General features: G+C 45.0%; 1 protein-coding gene across 7 annotated transcripts in view; it reads right to left on the bottom strand.

Moving 5' to 3' along the window:
- Positions 1-24759, bottom strand: part of EYA2 (EYA transcriptional coactivator and phosphatase 2) — a 313108-nt gene that overhangs the window by 187466 nt on the left and 100883 nt on the right. For 6 of the 7 annotated variants that reach the window (XM_021077393.1, XM_021077395.1, XM_021077394.1 and 3 more), the window contains one exon: positions 2225-2343. In XM_021077393.1, coding sequence (XP_020933052.1) covers positions 2225-2343 — 119 coding nt within the window. Of the gene's footprint in view, positions 1-2224; positions 2344-15581; positions 15727-24759 lie in introns of all 7 variants that reach the window. The other variant, XM_021077399.1, reaches the window with a different exon arrangement.

Genomic DNA, 24759 nt, shown 5'->3' with positions numbered 1-24759 from the left:
AAAGCCTTCACCTTGGCCTCAGCTTGCTCCAGGGCAGCAGAAGGGGTGCGGACAGCTCCAAGTCACACACAAAAAGGAGAGAGATGATGTGTTTGTGGGTGCTACCACTGTGGGGGATGGACTCCTGGGGTCTGGAGACCCTTAAGAGCTTGGCAGAAAGTGATTATTGAGTTTAGAAGTGGGGACTCAGGAGCCAAAGGGCCTGGGTTTGATTCCTGGCCCTGCCATGAGTTACTTGCTTAGTTACTTAACTCCCCATGTACCTCAACTTCCACATCTTTAAAATGGGCTTGTAGCCTAGTAGGGATATAATAATTATAGGAGAAAGAGTACAGTGTATTCATTAGGAAAACGGATTTTGGAGTCAGACTGCACAAGTTCAAATTCTGGCTGTCTTTGAAGTGTCATCTCAAGCAAGTTACTCGACCTCTCTGTGCCTCAGTTTCTCACCTGTAAAACAAGTACCCACTTCCTAGAGTTGCAGGGATTAGAGTTAATACACTTTTATGTCTGACACACAGTGGGTGCTGAGAGTTTGCTTTGAAAGCGATGGAGGAGGAGAAGGAGGAGGAGAATTAGGCTAGATTTCTGTGGCTCTGACAGTGCCTGGGACAAAGTAGGTGCTTACAAAAACCAAGGATTAAAAGGGAGGGGCAGGGACTCCTTGAGACAGCTGCCCCTTGGCTCCCACTAGTGGCAGCCAGGGGGGACTGCAGGCCCAGCGTTTCTACCCATCCAGATTTTTGTGGACTCTCCCAATTTTTCCAAGTTCGTTTTTATTTAAAATACAGCGTAAACCAAACAGAGATATACACGAGGGCCCAACTTGGCTGTGAGCTGCCAGTCTGCAGCCATGGTATTGAGTTCACTGTGGTTATTTGATTCATGGAAAAGTAAGTTTATTTACCACGTCCCCAAGCTGTGCCAGGCACATTCCATAACATCACCTCATTTAATCCTTGCGGTAAGTACCCTACGAAGGGATCATGGTTCTGCCCCATTTGACAGTGAGAAAGTTGAGGTTCAGGAAGGTTAAACGATTTGCCCAAGATTACTTGGCTGAAGCCGTGGGGCTGGGAGTCAGACTGGGATCTTCCTCCCTCAGCAGCCTATGCCTTTTCCTGTCTCTACTGGCTCTGAAATGAAGAGTCTTTAGTGGACTGGTGCCTTCAGTTGGAAGGAAAAGGATGACTGTCTTTGAACAGGACTCAATAAATTGTCTCGAACTCTCAAAGAGCCCAGGCTGGCTTACATGGATGCTCCAAAGGGTCAGGAGGAATGAGGGTGTGCTGTCTGTACCACGTCGGCATGGGAGCCCAGACCCTCTTGGTGGTGCTTTTAGCAGGGCTCTTCCAGCGTCATGACCAGCATGCAGGGGAAATGTCACCGTCTTGGTGACAGCAGGAATTACTCCCAGAAGCCTGGAGCTGCATAAAAGCAAATTCTTTCTGATGTTATAGTCAACTAGACACACTCTTTGGTTTTCCATGTCAATTGCAAAGCACCATGTCCCATGGCGTCAAACACAGACAGTGAAGGAGAGACAGCCGGGGTCTCGGAACACCAGCAGCAAATCCCAAAGCGGCTCCAACAAAGGGTTAAGCCCCATGGTTAAACATAATAGCTTAATGCCTTTTGCTAAGTAACTCTGAGCTCTACCAGGAAGGCTGACAGATCCCAAACAGCGCAAACAATAGCTGGAATTGTTCTCGAGAAAACTAGTCTGACTGCATCATTTGCCAATAATTTTTGAAACAGCTTAACTCTCCTCTGCTTCCTTGACTCCAACCCGACCTGAAAGCAAAAGGCAGACGAGTTCTTGTCCCAGCGTCAAAGCCCCATAAACAAGACGCCTGCTTGGATGCAGAGATGGCAGGAGAGGACTCAGAGCTCCAGCCCCCAGAGCCTGCAGGACACCCCCTCGCTGGGCCTGAAACACACCCGAAACTGACTCGTGGAAGTGTCAGCATTTCTCAGAACTGGAGACCAGGAAAGGAAGTTCACAACCCGAACGAGCACACTTTTCCCTCTAATGACTAGACGAAACTGTTAGCAACCTACGCCAAAGTTTTGGTGCAACAATTTAATTGGCAGGAGGAGAAACGGTCACAATGACAGTACTTTCCAGAAGATGCACGTCTAAGGCTGTCTGTCCCTTACCATATTCCTTGGGGTGCTCGGGGACCAGCACCAGGCCCCCCAAAACGCACACCAGGAGGCCTACCTTCGATGTCACTCAGAGTCCAGACATCAGCCTCAGCACAGTTAAGCTTCACTTTACCGGGACGGTCGCTGTTTACAGTAAGGCTGGGTGAGATCACTAGTTCTAGCATTTCCTTGTACCTGAAAGAAAACAAAGGGGAAATAAAATTTATTCATTAATTATGCATGCTTACTAATGATTCCGACTTCTTTCCCTAAGAGTATAAATATTAAAGCTGATTACCTAAACCCAGCCATCTTATAAATTCTACATAATAAGAATTCACTAAACTTTTCATCAAAGGGAAATGAGGAATTGAAGTATTTGCTCCCCTCCGGAGAATACACCCACTTGATTAAAACTTCCCCCTCCTTCCCACCGTATTTTGCCATTAGAAAAATTATATTTGGGTCTCTTTGAAATGGCATCTGAATGAGCTGGAGGGAGCCAGGGAGACTTTCCAGTAGGAGGAAGGGAGAAACAGGTAGAGAGGGAGTTTTGTATCTGGGTTCCTAAAAGCCAGAGGCGTGCCGAGAAGGTGAAGTGGACTGCAGTTAAGAGAGAAGGATGGATAGGGTGTTACACAGTGCCCCTTGTACAGATGGAGAAGGGCTCAAAAGGTGTCATTGATATTTAAAAAGCCCCACGAGGGAGCTCCCACTGCGCCGCAGTGGGATCAGCGAAGTCTTGAGTGCGCTGGGATATGGGTACGATCCCCTGCCCGGCACAGTGGGTTAGGGATCTGGCATTGCTGCAGCTGTGGCTTTCGTCGTGACCACAGCTGTGATCTGATCCCTGGCCTGGGAACTCCAAATGCCGTGGGATGGCCAAAGGGGAAAAAAAAAAAAAAAGTCCCTCTAGGCATCAGAATGCCACAGCCCAGCACGGGGGTCCCTACCAAGAAGGAATACATGAGCTCCTGAATTACCCATGATTTTGATAAATGCTATTGGGGGGAGGGGGAGAAGAATAGGGACAAGTGTCCTGGGTCATTCTCACTTTTAATTGAAAACTTTTCCAACTCTTATGTTATATATGTACTTATTCCCCTTAAATTTCTACCCACTGTGGTCAAGGAATGAAGTTTCTGGTCAACGCACGCAATATCGGACATGGCGATTTTCCAAGGACCAAACTCCAACCAACAATCAGTGTGACACTGATTCAAGTTGTCCTCAGAGAACGGCGAAGTTTAGCCGCTGCAAATCAGGATTCAAGGTCATCCTTGGCAGGATCCGTTATCATTTGTCAACAGAGCACAGTGTATGGATTGGTGGTGACATGGATCTAAACTCAGATTCCATCGTGAAAAGTTAGGGATTCAAATTCCAGTTTCACTACTCACTACCTTGAGCAAGTTCCCCAAAACTGCTGTTAAGTCAAAAGTTTTCTCATCTAGACAATGGGGATTAGCAAAGTATCTCCCTTGCTGGGTCATGGTGAAGATGAAAAGATATGATACATGCAAAGAAATGACTTAGCAGGCAGCAACTTAAATGCCCAGGTGTGACCATAGGACTGAATAATATAGGCAGAACTGGCACATGATGGAATACGATACAGCAGTGAAAAAGGTTTCATGGGAGCTCCACTTAGCATGATGGACAGATTGACAAACAAAGTACCTGGCATTGTGGTAGAAGGGTACCAATGGTATCCATGCCATTTCTATGAAGTTCAAAATATACAGATCAATATTATATACCATTTAGGGATTCAGACATAAGCAATAAAAAGATAATAGTCTGTGCAGGAACGATAAACACCCATTTCAAGGAGAATAGTTAACTGGGGGTCTTCAGGGGATACAATTTAGAAAGTGAGACTCTGGGGCTTCAACTGTATTTGCAACATTGTAGTTCAGAAGTTGACACAAATTATGGCCCATCCAAATCCAACCTGTCATCTGTTTTTGTGCCACCTGTGAACTAAGAATAGGTTTCACATTTTTTAAATGATTGAAAAAATCCCCAGAAGAATGACATCTCAGGACCTTTGAAAATTATGTTAAATTCCAATTTCAGTGTTCATTAGTAGTTTTATCAGAACACAGCCTTGCTCATTGCTTTACTGTATCGTCCATGGCTACTTTCATGCTGCAACTTCTGAGTGGAGTAGTTGCCATAGAGACATGCAATGCTGCAAATATTTTGTATTTGGCGGAAAAAGTTTGTCATCCTCTGTTTTAGTCTCTAAGCAGGCATACCCCTTTCATAAGGTTACTCTACATCTCTGAATGCCTGAAATATTTAATATTTTTTTAACAAAGAAAGAAATCAATTAACCTAGGACTTGTACATAGAGAGTACTTTATATATACTTAAAAACATTTTTTTTTATGGCCACATTGGCAGCACATGGAAGTTCCAGGCCAGGGATTGACTTCTGCTGCAGCTATGACAACTCCAGATCCTTTAACCCACTGTGCCAGGCTGGGGATCAAACCTGCACCTCCACAGCAACCTAAGCACCTGCAGGCGGATATGTAATCTGTGCCACAGTGGGAACTCCTATATGTACTTTTTTAAAAAATGATTTTTATTTTTTCCATCATAGTTGGTTTACAGTGTTTTGTCAAGTTCCTACTGAACAGCAAATTGACCCAGTCACACATTCTTTTTCTCATATCCTCCATCACGCTCCATCACAAGTGACCAGATATTGTTTCCAGTGCTATACAGCACAATCTCATTGCTTATCCACTCCAAATGCAATAGCCTGCATCTATTAACCCCAGATTCTCAGTCTATCCCACCCCTCCCCTCCCCTTGGCAAACACAAGTCTGTTCTCTAAGTCCATGAGTTTCTTTTCTGTGGAAAGGTTTATTTGTGCCATATATTAGATTCCAGATATGTGATATTTGCCTTTCTCTTTCTGATTTACTTCACTTAGTATGAGAGTCTCTAATTCCATCTGCGTTGCTGCAAATGGTATTATTTTGTCCTTTTTTATGGCTGAGTAGTATTCCATTGTGCATATACACCACATCTTAATCCATTCATCTGTCGATGGACATTTAGGTTGCTTCCATGTCTTGGCCATTGTGAATAGTGGAACTTCTATATATATTATTTATTTATTTAGTCTTTTTTTTGTCATTTCTTGGGCCACTCCCATGGCATATGGAAGTTCCCAGGCTAGGGGTCCAATCAGAGCTGTAGCTGCCAGCCTACACCAGAGCCACAGCAACGCGGGATCCGAGCCGCGTCTGCAACCTACACCACAGCTCACGGCAATGCCAGATTGTCAACCCACTGAGCAAGGGCAGAGATCAAACCTGCAACCTCATGGTTCCTAGTCAGATTCATCAACCACTGCGCCACGACGGGAACGCCTATGTATATTTTTTAGTCAGACGGGAACATTCCACACAAATCAGCCACCAGCGTTTGTCTTTACATTAACAATAAACATTTGGGTCCTGAATGCTCCCATGTATACCTGTGTCCTGAGGTCCAGTTTTCTTGTTCCCCAAAATAGCACAAGGCACTCCAGAAAGAGGCCTAGGTATCTCTTTCCTTTAATATATCAAAACATATTGTATGGAGCTTGGCAAACAGAAGATATTGAACCTATTGTCTGACTGTGTTGTTGGAAATTTGCATTTTATCGAAACTCATTCCCTTCATTCTTTGGGGGTATATGCAAATAACTTAAAGTTTAAAAATAAACAATTTTGTAAAAAATTATATTTGTCTCTAAACATCCAGATGCCAGGAGTATGAGTATTAGAGGCAGCCAACTCTTAGCTAAATGACCAAATCCAGTTAAAAACAAAATAAATTTCTTCTCCTCCTCAGGGTTTAAAAATATTTGAAGTAGTTGTCAATATTTAAAAATGAGGTGATTTCACATAAAAATCTAGAATTGTAGCTTCTCTTGAAGGATAGAGGAATATTGCCACCTTCTTTCATGGCACCCAACAGCTGGAGCTGAGTAGTGGCTGCCCTAAACTGGGCACATGAGCTTCAGTTTACCACAGTCCCCACCATTCCCTAGTGTCTTACATTTGGCCCTCCTTTTTCATTTCCTTTCATTTCCTCCTGCTCTGTACAGGGCCTTTGTATTTGAGCCCCGTGGATTATATGTCATTAGACAAGCCTGATGAAGAAAGAAAGAGCAGTGGGACACATCTGGTCTCAATCTCTTAGCTTATGATTTTACCAAGTTTTGCTGTCACCCTCATGAGCAATCAGCACATCCAAACAGCATTTGTTCATGTTACAACAGAGCAAGAAGGTGTTTGTGAGTTTTAACTCTGGGACAGAATAGTGCCTCTTACGCTTTTTGCATCTTCACCTCAGACTCTTGCCTAAGGCCCTTGAAGGCCATGCCAATGTGGAAATCATGCTTATTTCCCCCACAGCACTGGACACAGAATCTTGTTTATTCTGTCATCCGATCAACATCTGTTGGAGGATGAGGACAGAGGGAGAGAGGAAACTGGAAGGAGAGAGGAAATCTGTAATTGAGCAATTAGCTTCTTCAAAAATATTTTTAAAAATTTCTGTTTATTTTCATTTTCCATCCAGCCCTAGAAATGACTTTAATGTATTAAATACGTAAATATGTCCCCTTATAAATGATGTATTGTTTTACACGTGATATGTGTTTTAATTTACATGAGTAGTGTTGTGCATGACACCTCATTCTATATATTAGACTTTTTCCCACTTTCCACTATGATTTTTATATATATACTAATTTACTTATTTCTATAATTGGATGGCTTGTAGCTAGAATTCCATACTGTACATACTGTATGACCACACTATTGGATTTATGCATTGCTCTAGTGATGCCTTTCATCTCTCAGCCACTGTAAACAATGCTGTAATGAACATCTTTGTTAAAAGATCACATACACACACATTCTCAAAATATATAAACATCTGAGTCACTGGGTATATGGGAACTGAACTTGACCAAGTACTAGCAAACTGTTCTTCACAATTCTGTGCTAATCTAGTTTCACACCAGAAGTGCATAAGCATTCTAGTTTCATAAATTTTTGCTAACAGTTGGCATTGTCCAGCTTTCTGATTTTTGCCAAACAGATAGCTGGAAAGTAATGATCTCATAATTGTTTTAATTTGCATTTCAATAATTATTAGAGAGTTTGAGCATATATTCACGTAATTGTGGGCCACAAGAGTTTCTAGGAACTGTCTATCCTTATCTTCTTGGCTTGCCCATTTTCCTACGGGGTTTTATTTTTTCCTTTTTTGGGGGAGGACTGATTTGCTAGAGTGCCTTGCAGAGTTTAATTACTAGTCCATCGTTGGTTTTAGATGCCTTGCAGAACAAAAAAATTCTTATATATTTACTAAATAATAACCTGTTTTCCTAGATGTAAAAATGATTTCCCTAATCCTGGGATATTAGAATTATCTACAATTTAAACTATTGACTTGGAATTCTTTTCCTCTCTTTCTTCCTTTCTTTCTTTTTGTTTGATTTTTATCTTTTTAGGGCTGCACCCATGGCATATGGAGGTTCCCAGGCTAGGGGTTGAATTGGAACTGTAGCCGCTGGCCTATACCACAGCCACAGCAATACAGGATCCAAGCCATAGCTGCAAACCACATCACAGTTCATAGCAATGCCGGATCCTCAGGCACGGCCAGGGATGGAACCTGTGTCCTCATGGATGCTAATCGGGTTCGTTAACCACTGAGCCACGACGGGAACTCCGGAATTTTATCTCTCATAGTTAGGTCTTTAATTTATCTGAAGTCTTCACCTTTTAGGGCTTTTTTTTTTTTTTTTTTTTTTTTTTGCCATTTTTCTTGGGCCGCTCCCATGGCATATGGAGGTTCCCAGGCTGGGGGTCAAATCGGAACCGTAGCCACCGGCCTACACCAGATCACAGCAACGTGGGATCCGAGCCACGTCTGCGACCTACACCACAGCTCATGGCAACCCGGATCCTTAACCTACTGAGCAAGGCCAGGGATCGAACCCACAACCTCATGGTTCCTAGTCAGATTCGTTAACCACTGTGCCACGACGGGAACTCCCTCTAGGGCTTAAATTTGCATTTTCCTCCAGAATTAGCTAAAATGAAAAGAAACCATTTTTCCTAATATGTATTAAACCCTCCAACTGAATTTACTGCCCAGTTATAATGGAAGTTTCTATTTTTGGTTCAATGTCACTATTCACAATAAAAAAAAAATAAAACCTACAAAACATTGTTTTAAGGCATTGTAGGGCAACTAAGGCAGGACTTGAGGGCTCAAGACCCCAGAGAGATGGGACATGGACTGAGTTAAGTCTGACCTCTACTACTATTCCCCACAAGACATCTGCCAATATATAAGTTCAGAAGCAAAAAGGAGCAGCTTAGAGTTTTCCAGTCTCACTGGGCTGGGAAGACAAAAATTAGAGTTCAGGCTACTAAGGCAGCTAGGACCCAAGGAGCTAAGATCCTAGAGAGGTGAGAACCACAGAAAAGTGAGCTTGACATGGTTGGCAGTTGTTACCTTTGAGGCGTTTGCTGAAACCTAAGCTGGGTGGGGTAAGAGTTAGAGAAGCCAAGCAGAAAGGGGTGGCTAAGAAGGCAAGAACTGAAGCAGAGCTTCTGGCAGTCTCCCAGTACCATGGAGGCAAAGTTGGAGTTCATGGCCCATCAAGGATACAATCCTTGGTAAACATACCAGAGTTTTAATGAGACCCCTGAAAGGTCACTCCCTTGGATTATGGACCAACCAAATAGATCCTGCAGTGAGTCATTTTAATCCCTTATTGGATCAAAGTGATTTGCCTTTGCTATCACCACAGGCCAGAATAAAAGCAACTTTTTGTGGGTAAAGATGTCATCGTCCAGAGTTTCCACAATTTTTCATACACCATGTCTAGTACTAAAAATTACCAGGCATGCAAGGAAACAAAACCAAACAATCAAAAAACCAAGACAAAAGCCCCATTTCATAAATAAGATTCAGATATTAGAGCTACTAAACATAGACTTCCCAAACTTTGAAAATATGATCAAGAAAAAAGATGGACAATGGAGGATGTTACACGAGAACTAGAATCTTTAAATAAAATCAAATGGAACTTTTAAACTTGAAAAATATAATAACCGAAATTCAGAACTCCATAGAGCAGTTGAACTATAGGCTGGATAGAGCAGAAGAAAAGAATGAACTGGAAGATCAGATTAGCAGAAATATCTCAGAAAGAGGGTTGGAAAACAGGTTTTTTAAAAAAGCATAAAGGAAACATGGAGAAAAGATTTAATATACACATAACAGGGGCCACATAGGAGAGGAGGGAGAGAACTTAGAAACAATATTTAATGAGGAAACTGACAGAAAACCCTTCCAGACAGATGAAAGACTCAAGCCAACAGAATCAAGAAGTTCTGTGAATCAGAGGCAGGATAAATACAGAGAAAAATACTCTTGGGCACATCATAATCAAACTATACACATGTGAGAACATAGTCATCTTAAAAGGAGCCGGAAGGTGAATAAGACAAATGATCTTTAAAGAAGGACTAATGAGCCTTCTCAACAGAAATGATGGAAGCCAGAAAACAATGGAATTTCATCTAACATAGACTCCTATACCAGCCAAAACAAAACAAAAGCCTTCCAAAATAAAGACAAAAATGAAACAAACTAAAATTAAGATTATTTGCCACTTAGTAGCAAGTACATATGTATCACAAAAGAATACTCTGGAAGCATGAAAAATTCAGAAAGAGATGGAGAGCAACATAAAAAGGTAAACTCGAGAGTAGGAGGAGAATAAATGAACTTAACATGTTCTAAGGACCTTGCATTTTCCTTGATGTATTAATTTATAGTAAACTTTTAAAGATTTATCAAGGATGCATTCTATAATCTTTGGGGGAAGTGCTTAGAGGATAAAAATAATAAATGTACACCAACAAGCTAATAGAGAATAAAAGAGAATAATAAAAATACTTGATTAATCCAAACAAGGCAAGAAAGTAGAGAAAAAGAAACAAAGGAGAGATGGAACAAATAATTAAAAAATGATGGATTTAAACTTAAATTTATCAATAATTACTTTTAAGGGGAGGACGAATAAGTTAGGAGTTTGGGATTAACATATACACACTAGTATATATAAAACAGATAATCAAGGAGTTCTCTTATGGCGCAGCGAGTCAAGGATCTGGTGTTGTCACCGCAGTGGTTGGGTCACTCTTGTGGTGGGGGTTCCATCCCTGGCTCTAGAACCTTGACATGCCACAGGCACAGCCAAAAAAAAAAAAAAAAAAAAAAAAATCACCAGGGACCTACTGTATAAGCACAGGGAGCTCTACTCAACATTCTGAAATAACCTGTATGGGAAAAGAATCTGAGAAAGAATATATATGTGTATATGCAGAACTGAATCACTTTGCTGTACATCTGAAACTAATACAACATTGTCAATCAACTATACTCCAATATAAAGTAAAAATGGAATTCAAAAATTACACTTAATGTGTACATTTAATGCACCAGATCCTCGTTAAGTTAACTCAAGATCTAAAATTCAAACACATCTAGAGCAGTTCAAACACACCATCCTTCGGAGGTGAATAAATAAATACCACCAACAAAGCCAAAGCAGCAGCAATGTTAGGCTTCACAGAGTAGACAGGACCCTGACTTCAGGCACCACCACGGTTCTTTCCTGCTGGCAGCTCCAGCTTATGGGCACAGCTCTCTTGCAGACGCAAACCATTAACTACAAAGTATAACAACATGAATAGTTCAAGGCAACTCAGAATGAGAAAAATCCTTCCAAAAATTCTAACCATAGCTCCCACTTCCCAAGCACCTACTACATGCCAGGCAACTTCCCCAAGGATCCAGCTCGCGGCTATGCTGGATCCTTAACCCACTGAGCGAGGCCAGGGATTGAACCCACATCCTCATGGATGCTAGTCGGGTTCTTACTAGTTCGCTGATTACTTGTACATTATCTCCTTTAACACAACCACCCGGGGAGGTGAGCTTCTATTTCCCAGCAGGCTGACTAAACACAGATTTAGGTCTGAGCAAAGCAGAGGCACCAAGGAAATGCAAATCATGCCTGTTGGGTGAACTTTTCCTGTTCTGCTTTGAGGATCTAAAAGAGAGCTTTCTAAATTTCAGTGCACGGTGAATTTGGTCTTTGTGTTTGATGGGTTATGTCGTTTTATTATTGAATTACCTGGGGCAGCAGAGGAGGCAGCTGCCCTTTGGTGTTTTGAGGGCTCTGAAGGTCTTAACCTGGACCTGATTATAGTGCTCACTGTACAGATAAAAGAGATAAAAAGAGCGAACACGTAAAGAGCACGGACTTTGGGGCCAAGAGCTCTGTGCATGTATTGGCTCATCTCATCCTTGGAAGTGAGTAGAGATGAGGAGACTGAGATTCACAGAGTAACCTGCTAGCTAATAGTGGAGGGGTCAAATCGGAGCTACAGCCACCTGCCTACGCCACCGCCACAGCAAAACGCCACATCTGAGCCGCATCTGTGACCTACACCGAAGCTCGCGGCTGTGCTGGATCCTTAACCCGCTGAGCGAGGCCAAGGACCGAACCCACATCTTCATGGATATTAGTCCAGTTCTTACCCTGCTGAGCCACAACGGGGAACTCTGCTCCAGGGTCTCTTAACCACAGCTTGTGGGTGGATCAGAGTTTGACTTCAGGACCCATTCAGTTCCAATACCCATTAAGCCACCTGGTCAGAGCACTAGCTCTGTCATCTGCTACAAGGGCTCAAATCCTAGCTATGCCTCTTTTATGAGCTTTGTGACCTTGGGCAAGTTATTTAATTTCTCTGAGCCTCATCCCAAAGAATGGAGAAAGTAATAGTACCCTCCCTGGCAGGTTATCCCACAGATTAAGTCAGAGAAGGCATGAGTGAGTGGGTGTTCAATAAAGGCGAATTACTGCTTACTTGCATTCACACGGACAAAAGCTTGAAACCCGGTTCATTTTATTCCAGGGAACTGCCATGAGGATCATCTGAAAACCACTGGTTCTGCGGTCTGATGGGCAGAGTTCAGTTCTCTTGCTATTTGGGGGGAGACTTCCTTTGCCTTCGTCCCCTCCTCCCCTCCTCCCAGTCACCTGAAATAGGAGACGGGCTTATTCTCTTTGCAGGGGAGGCAAGAGAGAAACCAGCCTTAGATTCTGAAAGGAGGATGAAGTCTTGGCGTCTCTTTCGTGAAGTCAGGGAAGGAAGCAAAGGTGTGGAATTCATGTCCCCCCAAAATCCGCCCCCACCTTGTGTTGTTGCAAACTTCCCCTCTTACCCTTCCTGCTTCGGAATCAGGTCAGAAGGAGCAGGAAGAGAGATGCATTTGCAAGCACCCCCAACCCCCGCCCTCTGCCTTCTCCTCCGCCTGCTGCTGCCAGCGGCTTGCCATCATTTGTTACCCTTGTCACCACCACTGTCCTCAGGGACAGAGAAACTCTGGGGAAGCGTGGGGCTGCAGGAGGAGCCCAAGAGATGACAGCTGGAGGGTGGGGGGTGGGGGCGACTTCAAAGGCTGGGAAGGATCAAAAGCAGATGGAGGGTCCCTGACGGCTGGGGGCTCACCTTTCCCCACCCGCCGCCGTGAGCGCGCCGCTACCTTGGTTGAGAACAGTGGCCCTGCCTGCTGGGTGGAGAGGACAGATGGCCAGTCGGCCAAGGGGACTTTAGAGAGGGCCAACTCCCAGCATCTTCCGAGGGCTTAGCGATCCCAACCTGCCGACAGCAATCCCAGGCTTCTGGAGAGACAACAGCTGTGGCCCAAACCTGGACCTTTCCGGCTGCCTCCAACACCCCCATTTGATGTCATTCAAAATACATCTGCTAATGGTGAACTGGCTCTGTCCGTCTCCTCTATCTTGGGCGGCGGGGGCTGTTGCTTGAACCGAAAGCCCAGGATCATCCTCCCTCCTCCCTCTCCTTCAGCTCTCACATCCAGTCCATCACTAGGTGTTGTCAAGTTCATCTCCTGCACATCCATGGAACTCATGAACTACTCTCCACCCCATGGCCACCGCTCAGGGCCAAGCCATCACCCTCTCTGCCCTGGACAACTACCATGGCCTCTGTACCCCCCCCCACCCCGGGGCTACTCTGGCCTCCCTCCAGCTTGTTCCCTGTGTACCAGCCAGAGGGGCTTCTGAAAACATAAATTGAACCTCCCCCCTTCACCTCATCCCTATCAGCTCCCCTTATTCTCAGAACGAAGCAAAGACTTCTGAACACAGCCTTGACCTGGCTTCCCTTTGCTCACTGTCTCGTTCCAGGGTGCTGGCCTTCTCCTCCCTCCACAGTCTCTGTCACGAGGCCTTTGCACATGCTGTTCCCTCTGCCTGGAACACCATTCCCTCCTGCCTGCCTATCAGAGGTCTCAGCTCTGGCATGGCTTCCCAGGCCCTCCCCGAGTAGGGTCCATTCCCCTATGGCACCTTCTGCAGGCCCATGCCTCTTACACACACCCGTCCCCATCACCACTTTTAGGGGTGTTTGTATGTTATTTCCTTTCCATCTGTCTTCCCGTCCAGACTGTAGCTTCCCTGGTGGTGGGGATTTTAGTTGGTCCCCCATTACGTTCCCTAATGCTCCTGTAGGGCCTGGTTCTTGATAACCATGTAATGAATTATTGGTTGTATGATGGATGACGGTGTCGTGCTTATTCACCCAGTATTTACCGAGTGACTGATATATATTCCAAACACTGCCAGTCACTGCCATTGCCACCACCCTGGATGGGACACTCATTTACATTACCTGCTGGGCCCTCTAGGAAAGGAGTTGGAGACTCCTGGTTTACTTTTCTTTCTGGCATTAGCTCTGTATGTAGGACATGATCAGAAGGACATGGATGTTAGATGCTACTGTCCCCCGGGCCATCTCATAAGGGAGAAGTGGTCCGAAAGCTCCTGTCCAAATGATATAGGTGTTTGCTAATTATGCTTATTACACTATTTTTTTTTCTTTCTCTTTTTCTTTCTTCTTTTTTTTTTTTGCTTTTTAGGGCCACACACCTGGGCATATGGATGTTCCCAGGCTAGGGGTCTCGTTGGAGCTGCAGCTGCCGGCCTAGACCACAGCCACAGCACTGCAGGATCCAAGCCACATCTGCAACCTACTCCGCAACTTGCGGCAACACTGGATCCTTAACCCACTGAGCGAGGCCAAGGATTGAACCTGTGTCCTCATGGATACTAGTCGGGTTCTTAATCTGCTGAGCCACAACGGGAACTCCAGTTATTACACTATTGAGTTCTGCCTGGCTACCATGCTATTGGTGTTCCTGCTCCCCACTCCCCTCTTAGGTTTTTTTTTTTTTTCCTCAGCTTTATTGAGATATAATTGACATATCATGTACGCTTAAGGCATACAGTGAGATGGTTTGATATATGCATATTTTGCAAAATGATTCTGGTGGTCCCACTTTGAGCGGGAAGAGAAAGCAGAAATGTCCAGAGTCACCACATGGAGAAGAAAGTCACTGCTTAAGAAAGGGCACGGCCGGAGCAGGGCACAGGGGGAGAAGTGGGCTCCTGGCATTTTGGCCTGGTAGGTCAATAGCCTCTTTCCTTTCTTTGGGGAAAGAGCCTCCCTCCCCATCCCTATTTCTCTCCCCCTGCCCCCGCTCTCTGTCCACCTGGCTTGGGTAGGGCTGACCTACTAACAGGCCCTGAGCATGGCAATTAACATTTCCCATTCCTCTGTCTACAGTGATTGGCTCAAGGATGGTGGTCACATGAGTCAACAGGGACCAATGAGAAGCCTGGGATTAACTGCTGGAGAAGAGATGCTCTTTCCCACCAGACATGAACGTTGGAAGGTGTCTTTTTCACTCACAGTGCAAGTCCACAGGCTACCTTCGAATAGGACAGTCAGAGAAGACCGTGACACCGGCCCCCGCACTTATGATCCATGTAAACCACATCTTTGGTGTTCAGTATGAAAGTAATGGCAGGAAAAAACTGTAGGTACGACGAAATTCAAGGGCCACGGCCACTACCGATGACTGGGGGAAGGATGCCACATGTTGACTGGCACTGTCACAAGCCCCTCCTCCTGTCCTCATCTCCATCCCTCCACCCTGTCTCCCTTATAATGGGGAAGATGTCACTCAAAAGAAATTGTGGGGCAAGGCTGGGATACACAGGGAACCATCGCCCCAGATGAACGAGGTACTTTCAGTCTCCTCTCCAAAGGCTCTGAAGAGGCAGGTAAAGGAGGAACTCAGTTGAGACTAAATTCATTCACTGATTCACTGAGCCGGCTGTCAATCATTAGAATCACTGACTATTCACAGTGCATGCCGCAAAGCAAAGCTGCTACTCATTCGCTAATTTATTTCACTTCTTTTTTTGAAGGCCAGGGACTATTCCAGGCACTGAGGATACCTTGAGAATCAGCCAGACAAGTTCTCTGGTTCATGAAATGGGCACTGCGGAGTGGGATTTGCGACCCAGTCTTGGGTGGCATTCATCAGTGCGTGACCCCTGAAGTCTGGGGGCAGATCACCCAGTCACACAGAAGTTCTTCCTCCTGTTGGAAAAACACCTGTATTACCCCTTCTTTCTCATGATATAATTTGAACCACCCAGGTGGTATCTCAAAACGTTTAAATACATTTTAGAATTTTAGAGAAAATTAAAGTTGCCCTTGGCCACTATCTCTCACTCTCTCCACCAGCTGTATCCATAATTACTAACACAATGAATAGCTTCACAGACATTTTTCTAGCCATAAACACACAAAACACCCACATTTACATCCTTAAAAGTACACGGTATTGTTTTATAAATGTGTTTTATGGGGTGTTCCCTTGTGGCACAATGGGTTAAGGACCCAGCATTGTCACTGCAATGGCTTGGGTCGCTGCTGGGGCTTGGGTCTGATCCCTGGCCCAGGAATTTTCACTTGCCATGAGTGAAGCCAAAACAAACAAACAAATGGGCTTGATGAATGGGTTTTTATCAGTATCATTGACCTGCACATAATGAGCATATTTCTTGCTCCAGTAATAAGATGTCTAGATGTTCACTCCACGTCACAGCACAAAGATCTAGTAGCTTACTCTTTTTAACTGATGCACAGGATCCCCAGGGCTCTGGGCCAGTCCTCACGGCCCCCAAGTTTGGTTATAACTAATGCCACACTGCCTGGGATAGGTCTTCTGGGGTGCACACGTATGTAGTTCTTAGGGGTGATGCCCCTAAAAAAACCCTGCTGGATCTACCTTTAAAATTGTAAGGGACAGGAGCTCCCGCTGTGGCTCAGCAGGATTGGCCGGAACTTGGGAGCGCTGGGACAGGGGTTTGATCCCTGCCCCGGTACAGTGGGTTAAGGATCCAGCGTTGCTGCAGCTGCGGCTTAGTTTGCAGCTCAGCTCAGATCTGATCCCTGGCCTGGGAACACCATGGGGCGGCAAAATAAAAAATAAAAAAATAAAAAAAAAAGAAAGAAGGAAAGAAAAAAAAATTGTACGGGACGTTGGCAAACTGCCTCAGAGTGGCTGATCCAATTTATATTCCCAATGGTCATGCCCCATCTCACATCTTGCACTGTTTCCATTCCCTGATCTGAAAGCTTTTATCTAAAACTCTCCTAGGAAGACATGACAATTATTTGAATACGCCCCACAGCAGTCTACTCCTAAGCAGACTAAGTTCTTAGGTCCGAAAGGAAAGTCTTATGTCAAGAAGGAAACTCAGGAGTTCCCACTATGGCACAGTGTGTTAAGAATCTGATGCAGCAGCTGGGTCGCTATGGAGGTGTGCGTTCCATCCCTGGCCTGGTGCAGTGGGTTAAAAGGATCCAGCGTTGCCCCAGCTGCAGTGTAGGTCATTTTAAAAAAGAAAAAAAGAAAGAAAAACCAGCTTGGGTCTTGAATCTTAGCCCCAGACTAAGCTCTCTCATTCAGGTCTGATAAATTCTCTTGCATGTGAACTTGGGGCAGAATAAAAAGAGTCAAAGGGAGAGTTTTACTACGCTTCCTTCAGCCCTGAGAGCATGTAAAACAAGGGCCCATTGTTTTGGAGAATCCAGTTTTGCTTTTTATTTTGAGATCGCTGGAGATTCACAAGACCTTGTGAAAGTTCAGAGAGGTCTCTGGTACCTTCATTCACCGCCCCCCCCCCCGCCCCCGCGATTGCATGTTCCCCAACCGCAGTACCATCTCAAAACCAGGATGTTGACATTGGTGCAGTGTGTTTGTTTCTCTGCGTCATCTCATCTGTAGATTCACGTAATCACCACTGCAATCAAGCTCTCTCTTGATGCCATCACCACAAAGATCACCCTCGTGCTACCCCTTCAGGGGTGCACCCACCCTCACCCCCGCCACCCCCCTAACCCCTGGCAATCCCTAATCCTTTCTCCATCTTTAAAGCGTCACTTTAAAAATACTACATAAAAGGAATCATACCATATATGGCCACTTGAGATTGGCTTTAAAAAAAATGACTGCCTGTGACGATGTATTTTTCAATATTCACTAGACCCACAAGGGGCAACCTTCACAAAAGCACACAATGTGCAGTGACAACCAAGACGGGACCACACACATTCGGCTGATTTCAGGTTGGGTTCAGCATGGCCCTGGAGCAAAATGCAGAACTTTATAGAATATTTCTCATGCAGAGCCATTAAAAACAACAACAACAATGAAAAAAACCAACCCACAACCAACAAAACAAGGCACAAAGTAAAACACCACGGATTCTTACTGTAAGGGAAGGCCTGGCTTTGCCAGTGGTGGCTGGGGAGCGCCAAGGGCTCAGAGGCCAAGGGAGCCCAGGACCTCCCTTAAGAGGCAGGCAAGTAGCACCAGGCAGGAGGCAGCGTTTCTCGGATTGCCAAGGCATTCTGCTTTGAGTCCAGCCCCTACCCTCAGCAGAAACAACACAAGCACTGCTACCCATCACTGCTCCTGTCCCTCTTACTCACCCAACCACAGTCCACTGCAACGACCCAGACCCACTTAAAACCATGGAGAAACTAGACCTGAGTCTACAGAGCAAGCACATTTAATTTGAATGAAGAGGGATGGTGAGAGAAAGATACTAGAGAAATGAGAAAAGAAACTGAATACTAAAAACTAGATATTAGGAGTTCCCTGGTGGTCTCCTGATTAAGGATCTGGCATTGTCACTGCTGTGGGTCAGGTCACCGCTGTGGCACAGGTTTGATCTCTGGCCCCAGAACTTTTGCATGCTTGGAGCGGGGAGGGGGGGGGAGAAACAACAACAAAATCCTAAAATATGAGAATGTCTTCATTCTACCCAAATTGTTTTTGTGCCTCCACGATGCACTGACCATTACAAAACAATGGTAATCATTTGCATGCAGCGAAGGCTAATAACCAGGCACTGTTTAAGTGATTTTTCAGGTGTGAGCTGACATTATCAACTGCCCCTAAGAGACTGGCAGAGCTTGGATTCCCATCTTATAGACAAGGAACGCAAGGGCGAGAAGTTCTGCCCACTTATCTAGAATCAACTATAAGCGGCAGAGATGGGTTCACAGCCAGGATGTCTGATACCAAACGTTCCACTCTCCTGCCACCTGCCCCGAGAACAGCAGATGTCTTAAGATTCATCTTCGCTAATGATGGATCTCCTCTAATGACACCGAATGGGCCACGCAGTGATTCATGAGTTTTTACATGTCTTTCTTCTTGCTTTGAGGTGAGCTCAATTTTATGCAACTTAATAAAGTGAGGGGTTTTTTTTTCCCTCCCTTTTTTGTAAGGTGGTTTCATGGTGAGGGCTAGAAATTTTTTTTTTAATGACTAACCTCAATCAGACACAAAAACAAACAGAATGGTAAACTGAATCACTTAGCTCCTATCACTCAGATTCAACAGTTTTCAAGATTTTTGCCAAACATGTCTCTTCTAAGCTCACTGGTGTGGAGATCTTTTTTTCTTCTCTTTGGTGAAGTTTTTAAATAATTTTTAAAAATTTTTCCTTTTTTCTTAAAATTTTAAACTTTTTTCTTTTCAGCACTGCACCTGTGACATATAGAAGTTCCCAGGCTAGGGGTTGAAGTGGAGCAGTAGCTGCCAGCTTACACCACAGCCATAGAACACAGGATCTGAGCCGCAGCTCATGGCAACGCCAGATCCTTAACTCATTGAGCAAGACCAGGGATTGAACCTGCAGCCTCATGGGTACTAGTTGGGTTCTTAACCTGCTGAGCCACAATGGGAACTCCGGAACAAATTCTTAAAGTCTCCTCTCTCCACTATGCTTCATTTGACAACAGGACACTGTCTGCTGTCACACCTAACAGAGTCACGGTGCTTCCTTGTGCTGTCCAGCCACAGGTCCTCCCCAGTCTTCCCAGTTCATCTCCAGCCTTCCCAGTTCTTATAAACCTTACCTGGTTTATAAGATTCAGGATGTAAACAAAGGCCACACGTCACATTTGCTTATTGTGTCTCTTACATTTGTTTCATCTAGAATAGCCTCCCCCTTCCTTTTTTTAAAAAAACTATTCACAAATTGAAAAAAGTGGGTTAGTTGTTTTGTAGGCTACCTCATGTTCTGGATTTTTCCATTTGCTTCCGCATGGTGGTGGTAACTCATTTCTCTTTCCATCGCATTTCTCACTATTTAGCTTTAAAATGGCATGAGGGGGAGTTCTCATTGTGGCACAGTGGAAATGAACCCGACTAGGAACCATGAGGTTGTGGGTTCGATTCCTGGCCTCGTTCAGGGGGTTAAGGATCTGGTGTTGCCATGAGCTGTGGTGTAGGTCATAGATGCAGCTCAGATCCTGTGTTGCTGTGGCTGTGGGGTAGGCCGACAGCTGTTGCTCCGATTCAATCCCTAGCCTGGGAGCCTCCATATGCCTCTAATGCGGCCTTTAAAAAAAAAAAAAAAAAAAAAAGCAAAATAAATAAGTAAATAAAATGGCAGTAGGTTTGGAGTAATAGGGTGGTGGGACTAATGCTTCAGAGCAGTGCTGAGTCCTCCCTGTCACATCACATCCAGGGGCATGACACCCACGTGTGCCCCTTCCAGAGATACTAACAGGGGCTGCGGGCCCTGGGGCGGGGGGAGTGGCAACATCCTGCTTCCTCAGTTTACCAAGTTCCCTTTCCAGCTATTGTTTTCATCCACTGATGCTCACGGCCCAAATCAATCATTTCATTAGAGGGTTTGGAAATTTTTAAAAATATATTTGGAATGAAGAGATCCAAGAGTATTATAATCCCATGAATATATTTGTGTAGCATGTACATTCTTGCAAATCGCTGCAACACATCTTTCTTCATCGCCCTCTCCCAACCAGCCTGTGAGCTGGCCAAAGCCAGCAGGAACCCGGAATAGCTGGGTGACAAACCAGGCCACCTTAGGTGCCTGGGGAGGAGGGTACCGGGGTTCAAATCCAGCTCTACCACTAGCAGTGGTATGGCATCTTGCTTGGCTTGTCTGCCTCAATTCTCCCACCTGTCGAATGGGGATAAGTGGCACCATCGCCTGGGGCTATTGTGACAATGATGCACAGCTTGTAGAGAAGAGGACACAGAGCAAACCCTTTTCTCCACCCTTCCGAGGAAAGAAACTGAGAGGCCAACAAGCTACATAAATGTCCATCCTCAGGTTCCAGAGCTAATGACAGACAGAGCTGGGCAGGGTGCAAATCTTGTTCCACTGCATTACACGGTGTCAATGGAATGTTTTTCCACATGTTGAAAATGACTGCAAATATTGAGGAAAAGCACCTTTTGGCCATGATGACGTCTCGTCCTACCTAAAGGGCTTAATGTAATACCAGATCCAAGGCCCCACACGAGGAGGTGGGGTGTCCCGCACACCCCTCCAATCGAACCTCCTGGAAGGTCTGCCCTTCCTGCCCTCCTGCAGGAACACGGCTGCACTGCTCATCTTTACACGTCTGATCGTGATCTCAACACATGCTGCGTGTTTTCTGCTTCACTTTCCAAGGGACTTTGTCTTCCTCACTGCGGAGTCCGTACGGTCTAGCACAGTCAGGGGAATTGGCACTCAACAGTCAGCAGAGAAGTGGTGAATACTGAATAAAGACCCTACGGCCTCAAAGCGGTCTACACAAGAGTCGGGCATGTACCGCTTTGCAATTGCTTTTGTATATTTCTTTTTTACAAAAGAAAAGTCAATCATAACAGAAAAAGTTGAACAGAGCAACATGCAATGGAAAAAGACAAGGTACCCATGGTTCTGCTGGTCCGTACCCACCACCCTGCACAGTTCGCGATACACCATGGCAGAGCTTGTTAGGTGATCCCATATTCCTCCTCGTCGCCTCCTCATTTACAATCAAGGAACCCATGCTTTCTTAGCATGGCATGGAGCCCACTCCACCCCCTCGAATGAATATCCCAGCTTTCCCTGCAGTTAGGTTGTGGTCATGTGACTAAATTACAGTCAGGATGGCAACAGAAGTGATGCAATCAACATGCAGGTCATGTGCTTAAACAAGCGGGGTGGACTTCCCTTTTTCCAGCACTCTTACTTGCTGGACTGCCATCCTCATCCTGGGTCACGAGGAAAAGGGCAGCAATTGAAGAGTGGCGTAACAACAGGGAAGGTGGCTGGGATGTTGGTGACGTCACAGAGCAGCGTGGATGAGTCAGCCCAGACTTTTATACAGGAAGACAGATGACCTTTTAGGTTATCTCTGCCACTATGATTTCAGTTCTCTGTTCACAGAGCGAAATCTCTGTCTGCCTGTATCTATTCATCATCTATCTCCTACCAGACTTTCTTCAATGTATTTGTGTGTGTGTGTGTCAACTTTCTATTATGAGGAATTCCAAACATATACAAAAATGCCCAGACTCATCTAATGAATCTCCCTTTGCCCATCACTCAGGTCCAACAACCAAGTCATGGCCAATCCTGTTCCACTTCCAGCCACCTCCTTGATATTTAAAGGCAAATTCCAGCCAGAACATACTTTCATCTATAAATGAACCTCTTCAGCAGCAACAGCTCCGATTCAACCCCTAGCCTGGGAACCTCCATATGCCACGGGTGCGGCCCCAAAAAAGGACAAAAGACAAAAAATTAAAAAAAAATTAAAAAAATAAATGAACCTTTAAAAAACCCCAAATACTACTTTTGAAAACATAGCCACAATACTATTATCCTGCCTAGAAAGTTTCTTAACATTACCAAAAGCAGATGTTAATTTATTTTAACAAAAAAACATGTAAAATAGACACACTACTCTGTATAGGATGGATGGGTGAGAAGGACCTACTGTATAGCTCAGGGTAATCTACTTACTACTGTGTAATAACCTATTCCTATGTAATAACCTATGGTGGAAAAGAATCTGAAAAGGAATGGGTGGATGTATAACTGATTTACTTCGCTGTACACCTGAAACTAACCCAACTTTGCAAGTCAACTATACTCCAAAAAAAGTATTTAAATAAATAAATAATTACCCCTCCTATAATAAAAACAGGTTAACAATTTTCAACACCAGTATACACAGAGCCACCTAATTCTTTATAATAGCTGCATAGTATTCCACAGAAATGATGTACCGAAGGTTATTTAGTCATTCCCCAACTTATGGACATTCAGGTTATTTTCAGGTTTCTGACCATTTTAAAAGGGAAAAGATTTACTGGATCTGAAAAGCAATCAGAGTATTTTGGGCCTTTTTTTTTTTTGTCTTTTGTCTTTTTAGGGCTGCACTCACAGTGTATGGAGGTTCTCAGGCTAGGGGTCCAATTGGAGCTGCAGCTGCCGGCCTACATCACAGCCACAGCAACGCGGGATCCGAGCCGTGTCTGCGACCTACACTGTAGCTCACAGCAACGCCAGATCCTTAAGCCACTGAGCAAGGCCAGGGATCAAACCTGCAACCTCATGGTTCCCAGGTGGATTCGTTTCTGCTGTGCCACGATGGGAACTCCTTTTGTGGCCATTTTAATCAGTGATGCAATGAACCTCTATCTCAGGACTGATTCCTCAGCCATGGCATTCTTAAGGTTTTGGGCTAGATGATCCTTTGCTGGAGCCGGCCTGCGGATTGTGGGCTATTTTGCAGCATCCCTGGCCCTTGTACCCACTAGATAATAGCAGCACTTCCCTCTTCCAGTTGTAATAACCAAAAATGTATCCAGGCATTGCCAAGTGTCCCTTGGGATCAGAATCCCCCTGGTCAAGGACGACGCCTCTAAATATCTATACACACACTTAAGCAAGGAGAAAGCCCTCATTGCTACCGTGTAGGCCAGTGGAGAAATAGAAACAGAGTTTGCAAAATAGTGGCTACGGGAGTTTCCATTGCGGCTCCGTGGGTTAAGAACCTGACATAAGTGTCCGTAAGGATATGGGTCCAATCCCTGGCCTCGCTCAGTGGGTTAAGGATCCAGTGTTGCGACAAGCTGCGGCATAGGCTGCAGATGCAGCCTGGATCTGGTGTTGCGGTAGCTGTGGGGTAGGCCGGCAGCTGCAACTCTGATTTGACCCCTAGCCTGGGCATCTGCATATGTCACAGGTGCGGCCCTAAAAAGAAAAAACAACGTGGCCACTTGAGAAAAATATCAGTTCACACCCACGCTGGACTGGAGTAAACACGTTCTCCACGGTGCTTTATTATGACTTATTGTGGAAACTTGAGAACTGATTCTTCACCAAGAACTGTCCTTAGTTGTCTGCAAATTTATCATTTTGGCCAAAGACCCCTTGCGCTGATCTGTTTTTGAACATCGTGCCTCAGATCAGGATCCGATGGAAGAACAAGAGCGTACTTTGTAAAACGGGCTTAGGGTTGGGAACGGCATCTTGATTTATGGTCCGGTTTTCTCACAGTTGTAGGGTCAGGTTTCAGGGACATGTGTGACCTTCGGCATGCCCCTCCCCTCCATGTAATATGAAGTCACGATGCCGTTTGTATGCAGAAGGGGAAAGGACTTCCACATTCTACACGGAGCCCGTGTCTGAAGCACAGCCCCTGCCTCTGCTGCGATCTGTCCCTGGCGAGGTTTAATATCCAGCCAGAACCTGCTGGGTGGGCAAAACTAAACAACCCCCCAAAGGGTGCCCCTTGGAGCTGAAATAGGCCAAGGGGGCGACTAAAGCAGGTTTGAGGCTCCTGAGTTGGGATGCCCAAGCTGGTGATGCTTCCCCTGGCAGCCCCACCGAGGAATCCTCAGGATCTGTAATTCCACCGATGGTCAAAGCACAGCTACGGCAAAAACAAAATTAAAAAAAAAAAAAAAAACGCAGTAAAAAATGAAAAAAAAAAAAAAAAAGAGGAAAAAACAAACACCAAGGATGGCAAGGAAGAATAGGAGAAATCATAAGGGAGACCTTAAAAAAAAAGTTTTTATAGGTGTTCCCTGGTGGTGCAGCGAATTAAGGATCTGGTGTGGTCGCTGCTGTGGTACAGGATCCCCAGCCCAGCCAAGGATGTGGCCAAAAAAATAGTTGTATAGATATTCACAAGAGTTTAAGCCACTTATTTATTCAATAAATGCTACAGAGCACCTACTACGTGCCAGGTACTGATTAACTGGGTAGGGGTGGGCGGACAGATGGCACCCTTGACTGTGGATCATAGGATTCA

The sequence above is a fragment of the Sus scrofa genome, chromosome 17 (genome assembly GCF_000003025.6).
Source record: "Sus scrofa isolate TJ Tabasco breed Duroc chromosome 17, Sscrofa11.1, whole genome shotgun sequence".
Lineage (NCBI taxonomy): Eukaryota > Metazoa > Chordata > Mammalia > Artiodactyla > Suidae > Sus > Sus scrofa.
This window is presented reverse-complemented; position numbering and strand designations above follow the sequence as displayed.